The following is a 25,886-nucleotide window of genomic DNA, read 5'->3' on the forward strand; positions in this document are numbered from 1 at the left end:
AACTGAGCCTTTTTTGAGCCATGATAGTGCAAAACCAAAAATATCTGCACATTTAAAAAACAAAAAACCATCTTATGAAGGCAAATACTATAACCGGGTTCAAAAGGGAGCTAGATAGATTCATGGAAGATAGGTCCATCAATGGCTATTAGCCAGGATGGGCAGGAATGGTGTCCCTAGCCTCTGTTTGCCAGAAGCTGGGATTGGGTAACAGGGCATGGATCACTTTCATGTCAGGGGCATTGGATTGTATTTTTGTCTCTGCCACTGCTTCAAGATGTGGCCCTGAGCAAGTCCCTTACCAGTTTTCTGCCGCAATTAATTGAACAGGTAAAACTGGAATATACATGCTTCTCCACCTTTTTTAGGTGTGGCATAGCACTATCTTGTGGACCCTGCAGGTGTCGGACAGGAAATAGGCTAGAGAGAGACATGGAGACAGACTATTTTGAAGTTCTCCAAGTAAGACATTGAATCCAGTCTCCCCCATTAAGTTGCTGATGGAACAGTTAAATGAAAGCCTTTTAGTAAAACCTGAGAGTCCCTGCTTGCTCAGGAATACTACATAAGGCACTCTGAGATCTATGGGGAAAAAGTGGGGACACACACATTTCCTTCTTTTCTGAGGCCTTAGATGGCAAGCCTAGAGCACATCTTTACAGCTGAGTTGAAAACCATTTAAATACCAACAGGGTTTATAATGCACATCTCACTCACCAAGCAACATAACCAATGTAGAGCAATATTTTGCATGCCATTACTTACCAGAGAAATATCTTGTAGCAAGACCGTTTGTAGCCATGGCGGTAACCAATTAACATTTATGAAAAGTCTTGTTTTACAAAGGATTGTCTTTGGGTTGGATGCCAGAGCTCCAATTGTGCCTAAGAAACGGGAATTAGTTAGCATTGTTGGTATTCAAAAGATGTTCTGGTATAACTAGCAACACAGACAAAGCCTGCAGGGTTTTGAGTGATGTTTGTACATGCCCGGGGTGATAAATCTCCTGGGTTGGTGGTAACTGAAAAGAAAAGGTGCCTTTGATTAATATTGCCGATTATAAAGCTCACCTTTAGGAGTTTAATGTCACAGAGTGCTCTGTGAAATTGGAGTAGGGTGTGGTTTTAAACCCATTGAATCCTGATAACTCAGATCTAAAGGCAAAGCTGTCCTTGCTTAACCCATTGGGCTCAAGTATCCTGGTTGCTTTGGTTCTCTAAAAGAAGGCCTCTGAACTTAGTGAGCTCTGCTATCTCCCATACGTAGAGCTGAGCTAGTCCTGGAGGAAGTATCTGCTTTCCAGGTATAAGACCCCAGATGCACAGTGAAGAATGCATCCTGGGGAGATTGTAGCTCACTCTGGCAGATATTTGAGGATTCTGTTTCGGCAACACCTACAGAGCTTGTCAGGGCACGAAATGTTATTGAATTGTGTATAGAATCCTCTCAATACACAGAAATCTGCCTTGGCCTTAAGATAAGAATATTCTTAATTCTGCATTACCCTTAAAAAGTCAACTTTGAAAGTGCTGCTATGGGGCTTTCCCTGTACGACTTGCATTGACTTTAAAGGGAGTAACGAAGCTACTGCCTTACTCCCTGGGAGTGTCTGTATAATACAGGACTGGAAGTTTCAAAAGCCCCTACATGACTTAGACACAAATCCCCCTGACAGCCAATAGGACTATTCACATGTTTAAAGTTATGCATTTATTTCAGTGCTTTGCTGAATCGGATTCTGAATGCCTAACAGTGCATAGAGATCGCACACGTTTGGTCATAGTGGCTTGTCCATAGGGGCACTCTGTAAAACTCCCGGCTGACCATGGAGAAACTTCCCTGACTCCATGGAAGTACTCTCATGCATTTCAATGCAACCACAGTCTACATGAGTTTGGAAGAGGCCTGGTCTACACTTACGTTTTAAATGGGTCACTACAAAAAGTAAATTTTCCCTCTGCTGATATGCACACCTTCTTGTCAACTGGTGGAAATGGGCGACATCCACCTTGATTGCATTGGCCTCGTTAGCACTACAATAGTAATTTTCCTCTTTGATATTCACCCCTTCTTGTCAACTGTTGAGAATAGGCCACTTCCCCCTTAATTGAATTAGCCTCGTTAGCACTGACCTCCCACTTCGTAAGGCAACTTCCATCTTTTCATGTGCTGTAAAATATATACCTGCTTCCTGTATTTTTCCCTCAATGCATCTGATGAAGTGGGTTATAGCCCACGAAAGCTTATGCCCAAATACATTTGTTCATCTCTAAGGTGCCACAAGGACTCCTCATTGTTTTTGCTGATACAGACTAATACGGCTACCACTCTGAAACTTAAATTTTAGTGGTATAATTATGTCTGTGAATAGCTGGAATAGCTGTACTTGTATAAAGCACCTTTAAATCAATATAGCTGTGTCCACATTGGGGGTGTAGTACCAGTTTAATTATACACCGGTGTAGGTAAACTGGTGCAACTTTCTAGTGTGGATGAGCGCAGGTGGGAAAGATCCAGGGCCAAATTTATCCCTGATGTAACGCCAGTGAATTCAGTAGAGTTACACCATGGAAGAACTTGACCTGCCAGCCTTTAAACTATTTCAGCTATGGTTGAATCTTTGCTATGATGCATCAACCACTTCCTTGTAACTTGTACAGAAGTTTCCCCTGGCACTGCCTATTGGCCAAGCAAAGCACCAAAGACGGGGGCAGACGTATGAAACGTCTGGGCTGTTTCTCGTAGTCGGTGCAGGACTAGCGGTCTCGTTCACTCCGCACCTTGGCCTCATTTTCAACGCTGGAGCGATCCGCTCTCTGTAGCTGAGTCAAAGCCGCGCTGTGCAGTGAAAGTTGGAAGGGTGTTATTTCTTTGTCTCATGCAACCTTTTCTTTTCCTGGTGCCAGGGAAGGGAAAACAAGGAATGAAACCCTTTGCTGGGACAGGGCTTCAAGGGAGCATGCCTGCAGTGCTTTAGCGGCAGCTCTCGATGTTTGCCAAGCCTGTAAATGAAGCACCCTGAAACATAGTTTGCTTCTCTCTTGCAGATGACGGAGGGCCGCCGATGTCAAGTGCACCTCCTCGATGACAGGAAGCTGGAACTTCTTGTGCAGGTAATAAATTATATCCACTGATAGCAGCATTTGCCACAACTCTGAATTCTGCGCCATATGAAGTAAATTGGGCTTGTAGCAAGCTCTCTGCTATTCGGGTACTTTGTGCTGGGATCCTCTTGGATCTTGCAAGCTAAGCAGCATCAACCTGGGTCAAGACTTTAGAGAATGGGAGACCTCCAGGGTGCTGCAGGAAGTGCTGGCAGTGATTCATTAGCTGGCACTCCTCACTCTGTGTCAGAGCAGGACCAGTGCTCCAAAATGGAGCTGGGGCCACACTGTCAGGGTCGCTTGTGGTCCTTAATAATCCCATGACACCTTCTGAGACGTTAACCATCATGTCCTGGCCAAATTTCAGCTCCAGGAACAACATTCTGCCTACCTAAAATTCTCTCTGCAGTGTCAGTTGCACGCACGCTGTTCTTCGATTCTGAAATCATCGCTGGGTGATGTTAAACTGCTGTCGGAGATGGCGGTGCTTCAGTCATGGGTGAAGTGACTCACACATATGTAGTTTGCATGTCAGTGTAGGTTGATAGTACATGCTTCAGGATAAAAGGCAACATATGGAAATGTAAGAGGTGATTTATCTTTGGCGATATTTCAGAATGTACCTAGTAGGATTCATGAATATACCTTGAACATGTGTGCAGTCCAACTGTAGCTATTTCATTCTTCTGATTGCTGGGATTTGAACTTACGTCTCCTGGATATGTGTCTGTTTTAAACCTGTGGCTACTTTTTCTCCTTCCTCTGTACCATGTGTACTGTGGTAGAGTAACCACTCTGAGGTCCCAGTCAGGATCAGAGTTGTATTGTACACGGCACCATACGAAGCATCACCCCTGCCCCTCAAAATGTATAATCTGACCCCCAAACTAACCCCTGCAGCTTGATGAGAGGTCACTCAGCAGTGGGTTGGAAATCTCTGGGATAGCTTGCCGTAACTGCGTAAGACCTGTGAGGGCCCGTGGGAGGTAGGTTCTTAGTACAGATACTTCACTCTGTATGCTTGGGGATTCTGAAGGTACATCGTCAGTCAGGATTGAGCTCCTCCTAGAAAAGCAGGAGCTGACGGTCCATGCCACATGTCCTAGGAAAGGGAGCGTTTCCTGCCAGTCACAGTAAGGTCCCAGGTTTGACCTGTCACACACCTTCGGGTCAAGGGGAGACTGCTACTGAAGCAGGCTGGCTCCTGCAGGAGGCCCCGGAGCACGGCATGACTCTCAGGCAGGCAGCCTGTGGAGTAGAATAAACAGACTGGAATAGACAGACGGACACCTCTGTAAAAGACCCCAGGCTGGGGGAAGGGATGATTGATGCGCTGTGCTAGTTTGATGTGGAAGAAGTACAGCTGAAATCCTGGGAAAGGGGCCTGACCCAGACCCTGGGCATGGTGTCACTCCTTGCTGGGCTGAGGGGACGGGCCAGCAGCCTCTAGGGTCTAGATCCTAATGCTAATGAAGTGATGTGATGTTACTAACAGAGCATGTGTGCACCCACCTGCTGCAGTGATTATTGCGTCTGCTAGGAACTCTCTGGGTTCTTCTCCTCACTGCTTACTGACTAAGGTCCTGGTCCCGCAAGTCCTTGAGCAGGTCACGGGAGGCTGGGTGAGGTGATCGGCCTATAGCAGTCGTCTGAGTGGAGGAGGTGACATGTGGGCACATGGCCTCCACACTGAATGGGAATAAGCTTCCGGCCCCACCTCCTCATACACCTGTCCTCTTACCCAGAGTAATGAAATTGGCCGGGGGTGGGCAGAGAGTGGCAGGAATGTCTGAGGAAATCTGTGCGTACCTTTGATCCTCCTCATGCAATGAATGGCTGAGGTATAGGCCATGCACTCGCTACTCAGCAGGAATAATTTGGTAGCCATTTAGCACAGCTCTCATTAATACAGGGCTGGGTTCCCCTTCTCTTCCTTTCCTGTTTAGCACTATTTTACCTTTCACTTACATGTGTAATGCTCCCCACCTACACTGGGCAGGATCAGTGCCTAAACGCATCATCTCTTTAAGGTACAGTAGCACACATAACAAATTGATACCCGACAAGATGTTCTTCATCTCCACACTCTTAATATCCAGGCATACAGGTGTATGATGTGTAGGCCATGGTAGGATTTCCCTAATTTACATAGATCCACTAGCTCAGTTTGTAGAATTCATTCATTGACTAGAATGAATTCATTTTAAAATGTAACGTATTTCCACTAATACGCCCATTTCTTGGACAGGAAGCTATACCAGTCTATAGCTACAGAGAGACAGAAACTGAACCAGACTTTCAAAAATGTTCAACACCCACAGTTAGGGGTAGCTCTTTCAAAAGAATCAAACTGGTAGGAAAAGGCAAGTTATTTTCCACAGGAAATTTTTAAAAACGTGATTTCTTTCATCAAAATTTCCCATGAAAACGTTAGTTTCCCATTGAAAAACCAGAAACCAAAAAAAAAGTTTGTTTTTTTTCAAAACCATTTTGGTGGTGGTGTTTTTTTTATAAATGTTTTCTGTTTTTTAATCCCCAAACTGGAAGAGTCTGACAAAAATGTTCCCAATACAAGCTGCTGGGTGCTAAGTTCTTGTGAAAAATCTGGCTACTTATTTAGCTGCCTAAATCGGGACCTGAGCTTTCTTGAAAATCGGGACCTGATTGCAGCTTCTGAGCCCTCTGGAAATTCTGACCTGTCCTGGAGCTCTCCAAAGCGTTAATAAGAATTAGAAAAATGACTTTCTTCTTACAAATGCTGCTAGCCTCGTTTCAAGCGGCACTAGAAACAGGAAATGAAACTTCCCATAGCACTCAAATTAATGTCCGGCAGCTGATAAGCTTGGGGTGGGCAGGATGAGTGTTTGCTTCGCTATAGCAAACAGGGAGAAGATGAATGGGGACTTTTCAAACCAGTTTGAATCACAGGAAATGCATTTCAGCACTGATTTGTAGGTGACTCTGGACGGTTGTTCAAAAATTGTAGGGAACAAAAAATAAAGGGTAAAATTTTCAAACGCACCTAAGGAGCCTATATCCCATTGTCTTTCGGTGAGCGTTAGGATCCTAAGCAGCTAAGTCACTTGTGAAATTGGGTCTTGGGTTCCTAAATCACTTAGGGGTACATCTATACAGCCTGCGGCAGGCAGTCCATGACAGCAAGTCTCCGAGCCTGCATTGACAGGCGTGGATTTGCGGGCTTGTGCTAGCGCTCTAGAAAGAGCTCTGTAGGCAGCACTTTGACGTTGCAATTCGGGCTTCAGTTCAGGCTCTGAAGCCTAGGGAGGGGGCGGGGGCGGGCCTCAGAGCCTGAGCTCTAGCCCAGTCCACATCTTTGAAGTGCTGTCCGCACAGCTAGTTTTAGAGCACTAACACAAGCCCCACAAACCCAGGTCTTTCAACCTGGGCAGGCTGTGTAGACATACCCTCAGGTGCTTCTGGAAATTTTACCCAGGGGCCAGTGCCAGTCCTCAAATCCTCCCAGTGGGTCAATAATGTCACCCATGCCACCCAGAATCCACCCCCCAAAACTCTGCCCCCCAAAAAAACTCCACCCCCCACCTGCCTAAGGCTCTGGGAGGGAGTTTGGGTGGGGGGGGAGGTCTGGAGTAGGGGATTGGGGTGCAGGCTCTGGGAGGGAGTTTGGGTGAAGAAGGGGTGAGAGGTTGGGCTTTGGGAGGGCGTTTGGGTGGGGGAGAGGGTCTGGGGGTGCAAGCTTTGGGATGGAGTTTGGGTGCTGGGTGCAGGCTCTGGGCTGGGGCAGGGGGTAGGGATGCAGGAGGAGGGGGTGGGGTTGCAGGCTCTGGGAGGGAGGAGAGGAGAGGGGTGCAGGCTCTGGGAGGGCTTTTGTGGGCTGGGGTGTGTGGGAAGGGGGTGCAGGCTCTGTGAGGGAGTTTGAGGGTGGGAGGGGGTGTGTGGGGAGGGGCTGCAGGCTCTGGGAGAGAGTTTGGGAGCAGGAAGGGGGTGGGGGTGCAGGCTCTGGGAGGCGGTCGGGTGGTGGGGCGCTTACCTGGGGCTCCAAGGCGGGGCGGGCCGGGGGGCCTCCACACGCTGCTGCCCCCAGGCACCATCCCTGCAGATTCCCATTGACCACAGGGGTGCTTGGGGCGGAGGCACAGCCCCGCCCTGCCCCGGGGCTGCAGGGAGGGGCTGGCAGCCACTGGAGCGAGCAGGCAGATGTCGCTCAGCTCTGCTGTGCTGCCGGGGCCCCGGGCCATTTTAAACCACCTGTCGGGGGAGTGCCTGGGGCCGCAGGTGGGGCCAAGGGAGAGACCCGGCCCCAAAACTGCTGGAGCCCTGTGGGCCACATTGGGGAGATTTGCGGGCTGCAGATGGCCTGCAGGCCGCAAGTTTGAGACCCCTGCTCTAGAAAAACAAATGTATGTGAATATTGCAAACAGCTCTAACGAGGCACTGTTCGCAATTTTAATAATTACAGCTAGAGGTATATTTCAGGAAAGTATGCAGGAGTGTACCAGGGAAGAACATTGATGGATTTGCTTTGGCAGTACTGTATTGGCGACTCTGTTTATTTGCTGTGTATCAGTAACATTTTGTTTACAAGAAAGTTTACGGAAGGAGAAAGTGTCATGTCTTACAGAAGGAGAAAGTGTCATGGTGCATGTGTGAATGTTCAGGAGGCCATCTTGAAACTTTTGGTAAATTGTGGAGTCATTGAATCAAAAAGCAGAAACAACACCATGTGACTGAAGTGATTGCTCACAGAGTTTGAATGGCAATGACCAATAATCATCACTTGATGCAAATAACACAGTCAATCAGAGTAAATAGTTTGCTGGTGACCCATTGGCTGGGTTTGGGCCATGCAAAACCATCCATTGGATATTTTCGAATAACATGCCAGTTTGTAAAGTGAGACATCTTATCATGGAAAATTAATGACTGAAAAAAGGGATTACATTTGCTTTATAGCTGATCTTTGCAGATAGTTCACCCAGCTCTGTGAATAAGACTTTGGGGCTTATATAGCCCCTTTCATCTGGTGATCTCAAAGAATCTTCTACTTTAGTTCCAGTTCTCTAGCATTTTCCTAATTATTTGGCACATCATATTCATAAAGGGATGTAGAAAACAGGTTGCTTTTAGCGAGAGCAGGGAGCTGGGAAGCAGGGATCAATTCTTACCTCTGCCACTGGCTTTCTTTGTAGACTTGGACAAGACTTCCCTTTACATTTGTCTGTCTATAAAATGGGGGTAATACTACCTGTCTCACAGGGGTCTTGAGGCTTAATTATTTGGGGCTAGATTGTGAGACCCTTACTCTGACTGAGTAGCACATTGCTCCTTCCTTAGTCCCATTGTTTCCAGTGAGATTACTAAAGTACTCAGGTACTCAGTGTGAGTAAGGGAATCAAAATCTGGCCCTTGTTGGTTGGCAATTGCTTGGAGATCCTTGGATAAAAAAGATCATGTAAATTTTAAGTATTGCTATTATTCCATAGCTGAGCTGAACAGCTGTGTGTCCAATACAATGTTTAAATACAGTGCTCTCTGCATCATATCTAGGGTTTCTGGATGCCACTTGGAAGCAATATTTACTTCTGGGTAACCCTACACCAGAGTTTAAACTGAGGATTAACTGCTATATGTTTGCATCTGATGAAAAAGACTCATCCACCCCAGCACTGGTACCTAGCAGCCTGAATGGCAATACTGTTGGCTTTAACCATGGTTAGGGTCCTACCAAATTCACGGCCATGAAAAAACGTGAAATCTGGTCTCCCCCCCGTGAAATCTGGCCTTTTGTATGCTTTTACCCTATACTATAACAGACTTCACAGCGGAGACCAGTGTTTCTCAAATTGGGGGTCCTGGCCCAAAAGGGAGTTGCAGGGGCATCACAAGGTTATTTTAGGGAGCTCGTGATATTGCCACCCATACTTCTGTACTGCCTTCGGAGCTGAGCAGCTGGAGAGCGGCGGCTGTTTGCCAGGTGCCCAGTTCTGAAGGCAGCACCCCGCCAGCAGCAGTGCAGAAGTAAGGATGGCCAATCCCATACCATGCACCCTTACTTCTGCGCTGCTGCCTTCAGAGCTGGGCGGCTGGAGAGTGGCGGCTGCTGACTGAGGGCCCAGCTCTGCAGGCAGCAGCGCAGAAGTAAGGGTGTCAATACCATACCATGCCATCCTTACTTCTGCGCTGCTGCTGGCAGTGGCTCTACCTTCAGATCTGGGCTCCCAGCCAGCAGCCGCTGCTCTCCAGCTCTGAAGGCATCACCACCACCAGCAGCTGCGCAGAAGTAAGGGTAGCAGTACCACAGTCCCCCCTTACAATAACCTTGCGACCCCTTCCCCCCCGCTCCCAACTCCTTTTTAGATCAGGACCCCTATAATTACAACACCAGGAATTTCAGATTTAAATAGTTGAAATCATGAAATTTATGATTTTTTAAATCCTATGACCATGAAATTGACAAAAGTGGACCGTGAATTTGGTAGGGCCCAAACCATGGTGAATCCTGTATGGAAATTTGAGCCTTCCACAGCAACACTAGCTCTGATGGAAGCTTTGCCTCTACCTAGCAATTGTTGTTGCTACATAGGACAAGCAGTCACTGTCGTGTGACAGTCTAACAGTGGTCACCCGAATCAGTGGAGAGACAGACTTCTGCCACATCAATGGAGGTATTAGTCTTTTTGTAACTGTGTCATATAATTGGGGCTAGGAAACAAAGAACAGTCTCTTAGCAGCACTGCTGTGTCACTTGCCCTTGTTACAGAAGGCTTTGGGGAACTTGCAGCTTGAAGGGAGGGAGACTGTATGTATCTGGGGAGGGAAATGGGGTCAGATATGCCTAGGAGGATATGTACTACTTCCGTGCTGGATGCAATAGATGTCAGGGCTGTCCAAGTGCCTACAGCCAAACTAGGGAAACTGGATAGCTGGGTGCCATTTTGGAGCCAAAGTGAGGTCTGTTCCTAAAGCCATGCCCCTGCGGTTGGCTGAAAGCAGTGGTGGCCTTTAGAACGGGGTGAATGATTTGTTAAAAGGAATTTACTGGACAAATTTATCCTCTTTTTATGTTGTGAATTAGTTGTGATCCGACTTGGAGTCTTATGAATTAGTTGTCCAAAGTCTGTCAACACATGGTTTATGGGCCTATACCTCAGCCCAAGGAGGGAGGGGAGAAATTTGCCACAACTGTTGCTTTGAGTATTTGACCTTAGCTCTGTGTGATAGCTCACCAAAGTCATGTGGTGATGTTTCAGAACCCTGATTGGACTGCCAAAGCCTCAAATACTTCTCAAGCTGATCCCGCGATCATCTCCAATGGGAGAATGTATGCAGATACAGATTATTATTATTTATTATCTATGTTACCCAGAACACAAAGATCGTGCCTTCCCCAAAGAGAATGTTCACAACATATTCTGCAAACATTCCTGTGAACTAAAATTGAATCCTGTCAATGTTGGCAGAAAATGAATCAAGAGGTTAAGAACATAAGAAGACAGGAATAGCCAAACTGGGTCAGACCAGTGGTCCATCTAGCCCAGTATTCTGTCTTTCGACAGTGGCTGGTACCAGATGCTTCAGAGGGAGTGAACAGAACAGGGCAATTTATCGAGTGATCGATCCTCTGTCGTCCAGTTCCAGGTTCTAGCAGTCAGAGGTTTAGGGACACCCAGTACATGGGGTTACGTCCCTGACCAACTTGACTAATAGCCATTGATGCACCTATCCTCCATGAACTTATCCAATTCTTTTTTGAACCCAGTTATACTTTTGGCCTTCACAACATCCCCTGGCAATGAGTTCCACAGGTGGACTATGCGTTGTGTGAAGAAGGCTCTTAAGCAAAGTAAGGTTGTAAATACCACCATGCCAAATGTGCTGTTTTTATTTAAACTAGTGACCCTGAGGTACTTTTGTGTTGTTTTTGCAGTTTTTGTCCCAACTTTAGTGGCCACAGAGCTTTATTTACAGCAGCACAAAGAAAAAGCAGAAACATGGGCTTTGGGGATAAAGAAACCAAAAAAATGTTTTGACAGATAAGTAGCAAAAATGAGAAGCTCTAATCATAAACCAGGCAGAGTATCATCGCATGAAAATCTCTTCCTGGGGCTCTGAAATCCAAAGCCTGCTGGATTTGGGATTATGGAAAGGAGTTGCATTTGGTATGTGTTTCATTTGATAAACGCCTGTTGATGTTCTGTTGCGTGCGGTGAGTTTACATAAGATTTTTTTTGACCGCGTTTTCTTTCGGAGAAGCAACAGAGCCTGGCTCCTAGCATCTTCCTTACATTTGAATTCTTTCACAGTTCCATTTCTGTTTGAAGTGTGTTGAGGTTTATAATGCAAGTTTTTTAGGGAAATGTTTGGCTTTATCCAGTTAATCCTTTCCAGTGAGTGAATCTTCTTTCTTACTTGTGGATAATGGGTTTATACAAATCATTCCCCTTTCTCGGCCTTGTTTTGCATTAGTTATTTACTGTTTCTATTCTGCTGTGTACCCTTTGCCCATTGCACATGAAAGGTTTGCCTCACAAATTTTATTTGCGTTCCTTTATTTAAGGTTTTATGTAATTGACATTTTGCTTCTTTTCATGTTGGGTTCATAAATACAGCTTTTTGTATGAGAGTTGAATCACAAGTACTGACTGCTGTTGTCTTCACTTCTGCCATGGATGTCTGTTCCCATTATCTGACTTCAGCTCAAAGAATTGTCATCTTAAAGTGTTAAGGCACTAATTCTTTCTCTTTGGAAGAATAGTTTCCAGATGCAGAGCTCAGCCAGTGTTTACAGCAGACGCAAACTACAGGGACTGGAAGGCTCATAGATTTGATAATGGGATATATGGTGCATTTCATTTCTAAACTCCACCCACAGAAGTGTTAACGACACAGACACACACAGGCGCGCACTCTCAAAGTAAACAAAGTGTGTGCAAAACTTCCCGCTCAGCCCCTTTGCTCTTATACCATCTGTGCACTTGTCCATCTGTGCACTGACTTTAGATTTGGAATCCTCTGGCCTGGTGGGCTTGTCTATGAAGTGCCCAGCGTGTTTTGGTGCTAGATAAACAGCAGCTACTTTCTAGGTACCCATTCAAAGCCAGCCCAAGTTGTAAAAGGCTAAAAGTTGTGAGCCAATGGATGGATGTTTGAGCCCTCTGATGTGAGAGGTGGTTAGAGCTTATTTCCATGGGATGAATGTTCACATCACCAAGCTACCTCCACAGTTGGTAGTTCTAGCAGAGAGGGGCCCACGGTCGAGAAGGCGAAACTGAGCTGACTTTTCACTTCACCAGACAGTTCCTCCAGAAGTAGACTCAGCCAGGCGTGTTGGCTGTGTAATACTTTTCCTGCTCTATGGATAAACAGAGGGCTTAAATATCTAGGGCTGTGGGTCTGGCATCTTCTGTGAGCACTAACTTCACTCACAGTGATAAGAGAGAGAAAAAAATGTCCAGCAAATGAAACTTCTCCCAAAGGATGTTTGTGTTGCCTGTAATCCTTTCAGCATTGCCTCCTGGCCATGGAGTTCCAATTAAATGGGATTTGCCAGTGTGAGCTCATGATAGACTGTAGCATTGTGTTTAATTTCTCAACAGTTTTATCTGGGTCTGTAGGGGGGAAATTGGCACAGTCTTTAATCAGACTGGTATGAGTTCGGACTGCACAAACCCACTAAGTCCCTGAGGATGACACCTGCCTTACTCAGGGCAGAATATGCCTCACTGTGTATAGAGGCTTTCATGTGAGCGCTAAGAGCTTTGCAAACATCAGTTTAGCCTCACAGAGGGGTCAGCTGAGTCACGGAATGGGTTAAGTGACTTGTCCAAAGTCTCACAGATAAAACAGAAGTGGTTCCTAGTCTCCTGGGCCACAGTTCCTCTCTTTAAATTGAATTTCATGCGTTTGCCCATGCACACCCCCTTATTTTCCCATTTTATGGTGTTATTCTACATTCTGAGTCAAAGTGTCAGTGGCCCTTTAAAGGAACCAGCTTCGAGGCTGCTACAGCTTCAGCACCCCGCTGCCTTGGCCGCAAATGGGAAGGATGAATCACAGTAACTGTCCTCACGCAGCGAAGCAGTCTCCACGATTCCCTACAGTGTTCCTAAGCCAGTGATTTAAACGTCCCAGAAGTCGGCTACCCGGGCCCAAGCACAGGGGTGTGAGCTGAGAAATCTGACAGCGAAAATGTGAGTATGGCATGCCCCTCCCCAGCCCATGGCGGCTACTGGCACTGCCCCGATGTTCGCACAGTGCTCTCCTGGAGCAATGATATACAGGGCTAAATTCTGACTCTGTGTTACAGCCAGGTCAGCTGGCTGGTGGGGGCTGAGAGGCAAGGCCTGAGTCTCCTCTCTCTCAAGCAGGTGTAAATCGGGAGTGGCTCCGCTGAAGTGATGAGGGGGTACGGGGAAGGAGAACAAGGCATATAGTCCCCAAGACATGGCGCTGTGAGTGGCCTCGCTAGCAAGGGCAGTGGCACGTGAATTGCCGCGGGGACATGTATTGACAAACACCCCGGACCAGCAGGGAATCAAGGGTGAACCTGGGTAAACAGCGCTTACCCATTTCTCATTTGGGGAATAGGGTATTTAGGTTACTTTAGTTTAGCCATCTCTTTTCTTTTTTTTTTTTTTTTTACCACGCCATCACTGCTCTTTACTACTGCCGTAGTGTGTGCTTCTCCTGGGGCCGCTTTTAGGTGGTAGCAGTTGCACAGGGGATGCAACCCGGATTACACCCCAAACCGTCTGGCCACATCATCAGGTCCAGGGAGCTCTGCTAGGTGTGCCGCTCCCTCTCACACACATGGCCCAATAGCATCAATATCCTCCTGCACAGCTGAGTTGTGGTAGAAAGAGGCTCCCTGCAATCTGTCTTCCAACCCCGCCCCAGGACACCTGCACAATGGTGACCAGAATGTGTCCCTAGCTGTTAACGCAGGCACCATGTGTGCAGAAGCTCTAGTTACTCTTCAGCAGTGGTTTATAGGTTATTTGTTTCTATCCCACCCATCTCACAGCAGCAGTGGGGTTGCTGTGCAGGATAAATCACAGTTAAAACAAATTGAGCTCAGTGTCCAGTGTGCAAACAAACTGGACCAAAAAATCTCCCACAAGAGGAAGAGCTGGTGGAAAAACAGAGGGCACGCTGGTCCAAGGTGGACTGACCTGCTTGGAAATCCTTGCACTCAGCAGAAATTACTCAAACTGCCAAATATGAATTTGGTTCAGGATCTAGACCACCTGAACTTCTGGCCAGGCCCTGCATTGGTACAGTATTCAGCTCTGGAGAAGGAGCCAGAACATGAATGCCAGTTCCCTATGTTGGTTTAATGTGTAAAATCTTCTCAGAAAACCCAAAGGACAGAAGGACAATCTGGGGTTTTGCTTTGGCCCGTTTTAGAGCCAGAAGGAGCCTGATTCTATGCTCACCTACACCACTTGGATGTGGTGTAGCTCTGCTGATATCAGTAATGAGTCCAGATTCACACCATAAGAACGGCAGTACTGGATCAGACAAGTTGTCCATCTAGCCCAGTATCCTGTCTGCCAACAATGGCCAGTGCCAGATGCTTCAGAGAATGAACAGAACAGGGCAATTATTGGGTGATCCATCCCCTGTTATCCAGTCCCAGCTTCTGGCCGTCACATCAGTGAGACCAGAATCAGGCCCAGTGGACATTTGGAAAATTTGAGCTAGATTGCTGAACACACACCACATTAAGGAATGTTGGGGGTCCATCGCTTTGGTTCATTCCAGTCCACTATGAAACCATACATCAGTGTGGAGTCACAGACCTGTGCAGTCACCCTACACTGAGGCTCAGATCTGTAATGAAATGCAAACTGGACGAGTTTCATGTGATTTTGAGTTTCGTTGTGGAATATTTTGCATGACTCCGTTTTGAAACCAAACTGGGGGACAAGATTCTGCTCTGCATCCTTCAAGCTATCTGGAGAGGTGTTCAAAGGGGCTTCTTGGCCACTGGAGCCCTGCTCCCCACCAACTGAGTTAGACGCAATTCTTCCTGGGAGCTCCCAGGGTCCTTGCATCAGAGCAGTCTCTACTACCTTTGACGAGCTTGCAGAATACTCCTGGCTTTGCACCTAGCCACCCCTATGCCACTGCCCTGCCCCTTCTTTCCTTTCAGACACCTTCACGATGCGGGGGTGCTAGCAGGGACTAATCTCTTTAATGGCATTATTAGCACCAGGGAAGGGTGAGGAATCTTTGCACCCTCTTGCTTCCCTTTTGTACCAGTGCAGGGCCAGTATTCAGTTCAGGAGAAGCAGCAAGAACATCAGTGCTGGTTTCCTAAGATGGCACCTTAGAGACTAACCAATTTATTTGAGCATAAATTGGTTAGTCTCTAAGGTGCCACAAGTCTTCCTTTCTTTTTGCGAATACAGACTAACACGGCTGTTACTCTGAAACCTTTCCTAAGATGGTTTAATGTGTAAAATATTTGGAGAAAACCCAAAAGGCAGAAGGACAGCCATGAAATGGCTAAACTTTAGGATCTTGCTGGTATTTTGAAGTCGAGCTTTGAAAATCTAAAGAGAAAGCTCTGGAGGATTTTGAAATGCAGCAGTATGAACAGAAAGAGGGTCAGAGTTATCTTAAAGGGAGAGAAATTAAGCCACATGACAGAATGTTAGAATACAAAAGCTATGCAAAGACCGAGACTGCTGAGTGCTGAAATAGGGGCACAGACAGCAGGGGACCCTGCACTGGGTGGCTCGGCATAGAGGGGAGAAGAGTGACTGAAGGGCAAATGAAGTGGAATAATGTGAGGGCAGAATGAAGCTGCAGCTGGAATGGAAGGATTCAAAGGGAAACCAAAGCAATGAAGAGGCGAAATAGGGCGCCAAGGACTGAAGCAAGGGCAGAAGTGAAAAATGGGACCGAGCAATTCAGATGATAAGTGGCTGGGAGGATACAAAGGCAGCTTGAAGTGCGTGTGGCAAGGAGACAGGCAAGCGCAGCCATTCAGAGAGAAATGAAGCGGTTGCAAAGATAAAGCTGACAGGGTGGTCAGGGCGGGGAGGGACTAGAAAAGAGAACCTCTTGGGGGAAATCTCTGACAGGGCTCAGGGACTCTGGGCCACATCTCAGCTGGTGTGAACTGGCCTCATTCCAGTGAAGTCAGTGGAACTAGGCTGACTTTCCTCATCTGAGGATCAGGCCTGGAACTTCTGTAAGAAATTCATAGGGCAGCAAACCTGATCAGGCTTGATCTTCAGAGTGCCGCAGGCCGGACCGCCAGCAGTGGGGCTGCAGGTTGCTTGTCAGGCTCCCATGCTAGCATTTCTGTGGGTAATGGCTGTTGCTTGTTTGTCTGTAGTAGGGCCCTCTGTGAGCGAGGTCTTTTGCAGACACCCCAGAAGGGACCCTCCCTGCCTCGGAGAGCACACACTCTGAGTCCAGAAACAGACAAGTAAACCGAGGTTAGGGGAAGGTGAACAGGATGGGCCTTTTTATGCCAGCTGTCCGGGTTTGCTGTAAGCAGCACGGCAGAAATGAATAAGAGGGACGTAAGTGTGGACAGGCAGATTAGAAAAGGGTGTAAAATGTGAGGCACAGAGCCAGGGCAGTAGATGAGCTGGGGACATAAATGAGTGGCGAGCTATCAAAGAGCCATGCAAACTATCTGTGTGCTTACAAAGGTCATGCCAGGCAGGCAGCTGTATCAAAATGAGACCTACTACGACTAAGAAATGTTAGGCTAGTAATTAATGAAACCCAGCAGAGATAACTTGATTGCTCCAGACTTGTTGCTGAACTGCCAGGGGGAGGAAATGGGGAGAGGAGGAGAATTAGTAGAAGGAGGAATTACTGGTGGCAGGGGGCAATAACCCTTCGGGGGCCAAGTGACCCTGATAAATGAGCTCACTAGTTTATGGCTGACCTTGCAGCAGAGAGAAATGGACAACAAAGACCAGTTTGTGTCTTAGGACGTTAACTGGAGGGGGTCAGATGTATAGGGTCCAGACTTTCCCTGCGTTTCAGTATTATACATTCCCAATTTTCCAAGCTGTAGGCTTTTTTTAACACAGCAGCTACTTAAACCGAGATGGAGAACCAGTCCCTGTGTGCGTTAGCCTTGTCCTGTTTTGACATATATCTGCTATAAGTGAGCACTGCATGCATTTCGGATGACATGATCATAATTCTGTAAGGTTTAGGAGCTTTGGAGAGTGGTCCCATATAGATAACCGCTGAGTCTCATAACAATAAATATGTCAGGGGACAACAATCCTTCTGTTCCTTGGGAATAAAATGAAGATGCGGTTTCAAAGGTCCCTCATAATCAATATCCCCATTATTAATTGTCCACAATGAATTGCATTCTAAATAATATAGGCCTTGGACCTATCTGTGAGCTGTTGGAAGGCAGATAAACTGGAGGCATATTTTTTTATTCATGCCAAATATGTGAGGGATGGGATAAGATTTGGAGCTGGTCAAATAATGGAGAAAAAAATTCTGTGGATTTTGTTGTTTATTGTTGAAATTTTCCAACCAGCCTTACTATTGGGCAAAAATGGAGGGCTCTGGGATTTCCCTAACCTGGTTGTGTTTCTGATTTGCAAAACTAAAAGCATGGGGTGGTTTGGTAATAAGACACCATTTTATCCCAAAGTCACAGCGTTGGTGAGAGGGGAAAGCAGAGGATTTGCTATTCATCTATTGATGAGTTTAGCTCCCAAAATCATGTTGTGTTTCAGCTAATTAACATACCATGGTCGAGGCACACCCATATGCACACACAAAGTTGACTTGAATAATTACCTGCCCAACACCTAACGGATGCTGTTACATAGGAGAGAAAACAGCTTGGCTCATGATTGGTTGGAATCACTCATATGATGAGTCAGGAATTTTCTATTGTTGCTCTCCGGCTCAGCTGCAGATGAGCTCATTGAAACTGTTGTTCATGCCTGAGCTAACTTGATAGTATATGACAAGGGCTCTTAAATATTTTATTGTTATGGGCTGAATGCTTTTGAAGATACAGGGCACTTGAGGGCCATCTCCACTCCCAACCACAATTCTGACCCTTTTCTGGGGCAACTACAGTGACTAACAGGACAGTACAAAGGGGACAAGATGAAAACAAACTCAGTAAAGTGTGAGGCTGTGGTTGGTTTGGTTATAACCCCTCATTTTGCTCTCTATCTATTTCTACTTCCTGGCTATAGGGCTTTACAGGTCTGAGTGCTAACTCTGCCTCCTTTGCCTGCAGGCCCCAGTACTTGTCTAACTCACTCACTTTGCAGGTCAGCCCTCTGGAGTGTTTGCTGCCCCTCCAGCTGAAAATGGTTTGTAGGTGGGATCACAGTTGAATTTACACGGAAGAAATGCCTGACACAGAAGACACAGTCTGCAGGGAGCAGAGAGATGAAGGATTGTTTCTACTTTAGTTATTCAAAAAAGCTGCTGAAACCCTAAAAGGCTCAAGGACGACGGTACAATTAGCAGGACTTGTCACTGCCTGAAGACCCAAATGCTTCACAGTTGTGATAGCAGCCCCTTCACAGACTACAGTGTCTGAACTACTGACATGCCAATCCCTGTTCGATTGACTTACCAGAGCTGAATAATAGGTTTTGCTATTATTATTATTTATTATTTGTACAGCCATAGTTCTTAGATTGGGGGTTTTCAGCCTGTGGTCCCTGAACCCCTGGGGGTCTGTAGACTATGTCTAAGATTTCCAAAGGGGTCCGTACCTCCATTTGAAATGTTTTAGGGGTCCGCAAATGAAAAAAGATTGAAAATCACTGGCTTAGAGGCACTACTCGCTAGGTGATAATTCTGCTAGGTGCTTTTATATATAGACTTTTAAAGTATAGACTTTTAATAAAAAGAAACGCCAACATTTTCAAAAATGAGTGTCTAAAATTAGGCTCCAAAGTTTGTATTTAGGCCCCTAAATGACTGAAGTTCTAAGCACCCAGCATCTCCCATTGAAGTCAAAATATAAACTTAGGGTAAAATTCTCAAAAGTGACTTAGGAATCTAAAAGTCCCATTTAAACTCTCAAGTGCCTAAAGTCCAGATTTGAAAAGATATTTCAGTGGAGAAAGATGCAGGGAGGTGGCTAGTGAGATTTTCAAAAGTTCCTGTATACCTAACTTGCACAAATTTTACTTTAAAAAATCCCAGAAATACCTGTCTGTACCTTTAGACACCTAAATACCTTTCAAAATCTGGCTCTTATAATCACTTTTGAAAATGGGGCTTGCATCCCTAAGTCACTTAGGTGGTTTTGAAAATATTAGCCTTATTGTCTAAGTAAGGCCTTAGGAGCCTTAACATTAGGCACTTATTTTTAAAAATCTTTGGCCCCAAATAGCTCCCAATCAAAGTAAGTTTCTAACTTCATCTCCCTTTAGAATGTTGGTTATTACCCTTTAGAAATTTCTAGCTGTAATGGAGAGATTTCCAAGTATTCTGGATGGAGCCATTCAGAAGGTATGTACAATTAAAAACACACAGAGCATATTGACTGCATGTTTTCAGTGAACTTCAGGATTTATCATCTCTCAGGGTAAATACTGAGTGGTGCAATATTCAATTGTCTGTTCAATAACTCTTCATATTCCCCTCAATAGAAATCAGGATCTGCTTATTATTTTTAAATAACAATAATGCTTTGCACCTACTCAGTGCTTTTCATCTGAAGATCTTGCTGTATTTTACAAAGAAGGGCAAGTCATATCTCTTTTTAAGAAACAGAGAAGCTGAAGCACACAGAGATTAAGTGACTTATCCACAGCCACACAGTCCGTGGCAGACACAGGACTAGACACTGGGTTTCCTGACTCTGTTTCCTGTTGCAACCACTAGGCATGCTTCCCTGAAGGAAAATCAGATAAAAAATATATTTAAAAATAGTGAGGAAATGTAGCACAGGACAACAGCTTGGGAACCTGCCTGCTGGGAGTCAGTGAAAGTGGAAATAGCAAATTTTCTGTGGCACGTTCTGTAGGACTGAGTTAAAAAATATTAGCTAGTGTTTTCAATAGATACAGGATAATATAGGAAAGGGCAGCTCTGTAGAAAGACAGATGAAATTGACATCAACTAGCATGGTAGATTAGGTTTCAATCTAAAGTATAGAACTTGTGCTTCCAATCTGAGTCAGTCTTTCATGTTGGAGAATTTCCTATTACTACGTCCTTCTTTTTGCACAGGTGGAAATAATAGGTTACGTGTGACTGACAGGTGCCAGACTGACTATATTACCCAGTGTAAAGAAAAAGGTTTTCTGTGGGCGTGCTCGCTCTCTCTCTCTTTTTTAATTCTAGGGAATATAGTTTAGACAAAAGGTGCCAGTTTGACAGCTCTGAGGACTGAAGCTTTCTGTTTGTCCACAGTGCAGAAACAGCATGGGCAGCACCAGCACAGAAAAATTCCCAGAGTAGTCCAACCCTGTCAGTGACGTGGGCAGCCTACGTAGTTGTGCAGCACCTCCATGGGCAACATACAGAAACAAAATGGCATCCTCCCAGGAGGCACAACCTCACACGTGTGCTACAAAATGGCATCCTCCACGCGGCATGACTTTGCATGTATAGTGTCTGCATAGACGGAGAATGGGGCTGGTTCTGGATTGCGCGGCATCTGGAATAGTCATTTACGCCAGTGCAATGTGAGAGCCAGACTGTAAACTCTGTGGGGCAGAGACTATCTCTTTGTTCTACCTTTGTATAGTGCCTAGTACAATGGGGACTTGGTCCATGACTAGGACTCCTACATGCTACCACAATACAAATAATAAATAAAAAAGTGGTTGTCAAACACTGTCAAATAACTTTGTGCCCTTGCTTTATGCTGGTGGAAATGTCTCTACAAGGTTCAGGGCAGTGGAGAATTGGGGCTTATCTACATGTAATGTTGACTGATTTACCTAAAGGTGTGCATTTAAACCAGTTTAGTTAAACCAATGCACACCCCTCCCTGCGTGGACATTTATTTCAGTTTAAAAGTGGCTTATCACTGCCTACTTATGGCAACTGGGAACAGGCTCAAGTTAAACTGAAATAAGTATCCTAACAGGAGTTTGCTCCAGTTTAACTAAACCAGGGCAAACAAGGCCCCAAATGTTTTAACCATGAAGTGGAGAGACTTAGGTCCAGAAGGGAAAGGTTATTTCAGTCTCTGGGTCTGCTTCTCCATTGCTTTTCACCTTGTATCATATCTACACCTATGCAGATTGGATGGAAAACGCTTCAATTCTGAGTTGTGTAGTTTGCTCAGGTGTAAATGAGGAGATGAGTGCAAGACAATGGAGAAATTAGGCCCTTTGTGTCTATTTAATGCTAGAACCACTCCTGACATTGAAAAACAAGGATGCCAGTTGTGTGGGATGGTGGGGGGGTTTTAGGAGATGTGAGCACTAGTACACTATCAACTAACTAATTTTGCATAGACTTAAGAAGAGTAATCCAACTACAGATCATCACTGAATGTAACTGCATTAGAACCAATAAAGAAAAGGTTCTGTATCTGATCAGCAACCCCTCTGTTCCTTCATATTTCCTGCCTCTGAATGATCCCTGTTTTCAATTGGTGGAAAATTACCCTTTGAGTTTACCCAAGAGAGTGTATCAAAGGCTTCTCTCAAGATATGGTGTATTTTATTAGGAAGCGAAGCGAAACACAGTCTCTCTAACAACATAAATATCCATTCCCTGGACCCATGCAATATTTCTAGCTTGCTGCCTGTCTGTTCTTTTGTCTTCATTTTGGGGAATTGCCTGTTCATGACAGTTGACTAGGAGGACTTGGGAAGTTCTGTTCCCTAAATGAATTTGTCTTTCTCTTTTGTGATATATTTTTCCAAATCTCCCCTTTCCTCCAAGGACATGTTAGCTTGCTGACTGCAGCCATCTCACTGCCTAGAGAAAAAGCAGGGCAGACACAGTTTCCAGCCTCATGCTTTCCTGCTAGAAGTACAGAAAAAAACCCTGTGGCATTTTTTTCTGTTTGCTGTGATGTGGGATGTCATGATGCTTTTATGCCCAAAGATAGCTCTCCTAATTTTCAGGACAGAGGAGCTGACTGTTGGCTCAGAATTGGGTCATCTTTAAAAAAAAAAAAATCTTGCATGACCTCATTCTGAGAAACAGGACATGTGTTCATCCTGCTCTCAAATTCCTTTCCTGACCTCTCCTGTATAAGAGAGTTGTTCAGATGAAAGGCATGCTGGAACCCACGGATGGATCTAATCTCTTTCTCTAATATCTGTATTCAGACTCTGCTTGTCACTCTAATGTCTGTGCACCTGTCAATATCCCTCATGCAATCACCTCTGCCATTAAAGTGGCCATATTTAACCAGAGAGAGGCTCATGGATAAACCCTGAGATGTGCAAGAATTAGGAGGAAGTTTGGATCTTGAGCACAACTTTGCAGCTGGCCACTATCTCTGTAACGGATCAACCCAAGCACTTGTAGGTAGATGCACCAAAACCATCGTCTCCAAGCATCCTTCAATTTTGGGAAAGTTAGAGCCTCGCCCTCATCTAGATCTGAACTTTGCAGTTCAGCCCCATTCTCCCCTCCACTGCAGTCCTTATATACTGCTGTAACATTCTCTTAGCCAGTCAGAGATAGTTCCCTCATCACAGGCACTGTATAGAACAGCCATAGGCAGTGTGGCCTAGGAAACTGGGACTCATGAGATCTGTGTTTTAGTCCCAGCTCTGCTGCTGGCTGAGTTTGGGCAAGTTACTTCTTCTTTGTGCCTTAGTTTCCCCACCTGTAAAATGGGGTGACCACCTTTGTAAAGTGCTTTAGGTCTTTGGCTAGAACTTGCTAAATAAGAGCTAGGTATTATTATTATAGCCATTCTAGCATATTCTCTGTCTGACTCATGATGCAGTCTAGGAGTGGGGCTGCAAATGATTCTCATGCCTATTTTACTCCTCGGGGAATTCTGTGCTACTGTGACACAGTAGAAAAATGCCCCCCCCTTCACAGATTCTCTTTACTTTCCACAGAAAATGGTTTCTGTGGGGAAGCAAAGAGAAGCTACACCAGTGCTCACTCACCCCTCCCCGGCAGCTCAGATGGGTCTGTTTGGGCAGCTGGGGAGAGGAAATCACTGGTGGGAGGGGGGCACTCAGACCTCCCCGCCCCCAGAACCGCCCATTGAGCCCCCCTTCACCCAAACTCCCCCCCCCGAGCTTCACCCTACATTGGGAGCCCCCTGCACTCTGAACCCCCCACAAGCCTCTGAACCCACACCCCACTGAGCCCCAACCAGCAGCACCGTGACCCCTCACCAAGCCCCATTTCCCCAGCTCCCCCCCCAGCCCTAACCACCTTCATCTGGACTCCCCTGCAGAGTCCCATTCCCCCTGCATCCAGAACCCCGTACTGAGCCCCTGTGCATCCAGATTCACCCCCACACCCAGATTGCTCCACACAGAACCTGGTACTCTTGAGGGAATTCTGTGCCAAAAAATTACAAATTTTAAAATTCTGCAAAGTCCTGCAAATTTTATTTGTCAAAATAACACAGTAACACAATACCAATATAATTACGCCATTTTCAATTATTTTGGTAATTTATTTCAAAATACTTGTCAGCAAATTATTGAAAATGGTGTGATTATACTGTGCTATTTTGACAAAATATGCAGAATTTCAAAATATTGTACACAGAATTTTTAATTTTTTGGCACAGAATTCCCTCAGGAGTACTATTTGATCTTTGTTAAGGACAACTATTATTGCATCTTCTCTACTCGCTCTTCAGCCATGTGTAAAATCCAGGCTGTTGTACAGGAATAGATTTTAAAAGGTAGGGCTGTGGAACAGCTGAAGGGACAAAAAATGGAATGCTCTGAAGGTGAGAATGGGGGTCCTCATGGTAACTAGAAAGAATGTTTTCCTCTGTGCTTAGCAAAACCATGTAACTGTTTATTGGGCTAATTAATGATGCTTACTTTCAGTGGCTGTTTTGCTACTATGCCTCATGTTAATATCTTTTTGCCTAAACTCTCTCCTTACTTTCTAAGCTGTGGATCCATCCCCATTATTATTCCTGTCCACAGAGGCTAGGGAGCTTATACAATTAAGTCAAATGTGTTCATTACCTTTAAAAATATTATAAGTGTAATTTAGGTCACCATGACACCTTCCATCTCTCAGTGAGGCTGGGGCCTATATGCCTAGAACAGGGGTCGGCAACCTTTCAGAAGTGGTGTGCCGAGTCTTCATTCATTCACTTTAATTTAAGGTTTCGCGTGCCAGTCATACATTTTAACGTTTTTTAGAAGGTCTCTCTCTATAAGTCTATATATTATATAACTAAACTATTGTCGTATGTAAACTAAACAAGGTTTTCAAAACGTTTAAGAAGCTTCATTTAAAATTAAATTAAAATGCTGATCTTATGCCACCGGCCCGCTCAGCCCCGGGGGAGGCTCCGCTTCTCCCCCTCCCGCTCAAGGGCCATCAGCTGATCGGCGGCAGGGAGGGAGAGGAGGAGGGGCAGGAACCCCGCATGCTGGGGGAAGAGGCTGGGGAGGGGGGAACTTGCCTGCCCTGCAGCAGCAGCCGGCAGGACCAAGCTTCTTCACCCTGCCCCAGGGGGGCGGGCAGGATTTTTAATGGCACTCTGCTGCCTGCCAGGGTCCCGGCCTGGGTTCGGCAGCGGGCTGTGCGGGGCCGGTGGCTGCGACTCGGCAGGCAGCATCGCGCCATTAAAAATCGGCTCGCGTGCCGTCTTTGGCATGTGTGCCATAGGTTGCCGACCCCTGGCCTAGAACCTGGTGTCCTTTTCAGAATTAAAATGTGCAAAGCATAGGTGCTGACTTTCTAATGTGCCGGGGGGGGGGGGTGCTCCCCCCAGGCCCCACCCCGACCCTGTCTCTTCCCACCCACCTTCCCACCCGGTTCTGCCCCCTCCCCTAAGCATGCTCTGCCCTCGCTCCTTCCTCCTCTCCCCAGCGCCTCCTGCATGCCGCAGAACAGCTGATCCACAGTGGGGGGAGGCATTGGCGGGGGGAAGTGCGAATCGGTGAGGCCACTGGCAGGCGAGAGGTGCTGGGGGGAGGGGAATGCACTGATAGGGGGGCTGCCGGGGGGTGCTCAGCACCTGGAGCACCCACGGAGTCAGCACTTATGGTGCAAAGATGAAGAAGGGGTGCACTTGTGGGGCGAAGGCCTGTGGAGAACCTGCCACTTCATGGGAATGTTGTGAATACAGTTATGGGTAACTCAGCAGTTTTGGTTCCCAGGGCATCATGAATTTGCACTCCCTGAGTTTTGGATACCAAAAGTACAAGCGACCAAAGTTCTGTCAGAACCAGTGTGTTTCAATGGGTTTTTATGTAAACCAGAGGAGTTTTTCCTGGTTTCAGCAGGAAATCATCTATCAGACCAGGTGGTTAATCCAGACCCAGGCTTTGCCAAAGTTCCAGGGTATTCAACTCCATCACTTGTAAGTTTCATGCATCTTTTTCACATTGTTCAGCAGACAAGTTTAAGTTTCAAGTTTGTAATGAAACTCAAAGTCAGGGGAGTTTTCCATTATTCTGATTTTGTTGCAGACATTTTCAACAGCTCCAGCTCTGCTGCTTAATTAATGTTTGTAAAGCAGGGTCAAAGCATGAATTATTTATTTTCAGTGTGTGGAGAATTGAGTAGTGACAGATGCTTCAAATAGTATTAAGCAAATAGAAATCATGAAAATTAGGTAATAGATTCTCCAGTAATTTACATTGGGGTTGAGTTACATTTTGCTATTAAACAATATACTGAAAAGACACATTGTGTCTTC

At 45.9% G+C, this 25,886-nt stretch overlaps 1 protein-coding gene across 11 annotated transcripts in view; it reads left to right on the forward strand.

The window, feature by feature from the left end:
• Window positions 1–25,886, forward strand: part of FRMD4A (FERM domain containing 4A) — a 550,199-nt gene that overhangs the window by 357,905 nt on the left and 166,408 nt on the right. For all 11 annotated transcript variants that reach the window (XM_043552722.1, XM_043552728.1, XM_043552706.1 and 8 more), the window contains one exon: window positions 3,048–3,113. In XM_043552722.1, the coding sequence (XP_043408657.1) occupies window positions 3,048–3,113 (66 nt within the window). The remainder of the gene's footprint in view (window positions 1–3,047; window positions 3,114–25,886) is intronic.

Source organism: Chelonia mydas, chromosome 1, assembly GCF_015237465.2.
Source record: "Chelonia mydas isolate rCheMyd1 chromosome 1, rCheMyd1.pri.v2, whole genome shotgun sequence".
NCBI lineage: Eukaryota > Metazoa > Chordata > Testudines > Cheloniidae > Chelonia > Chelonia mydas.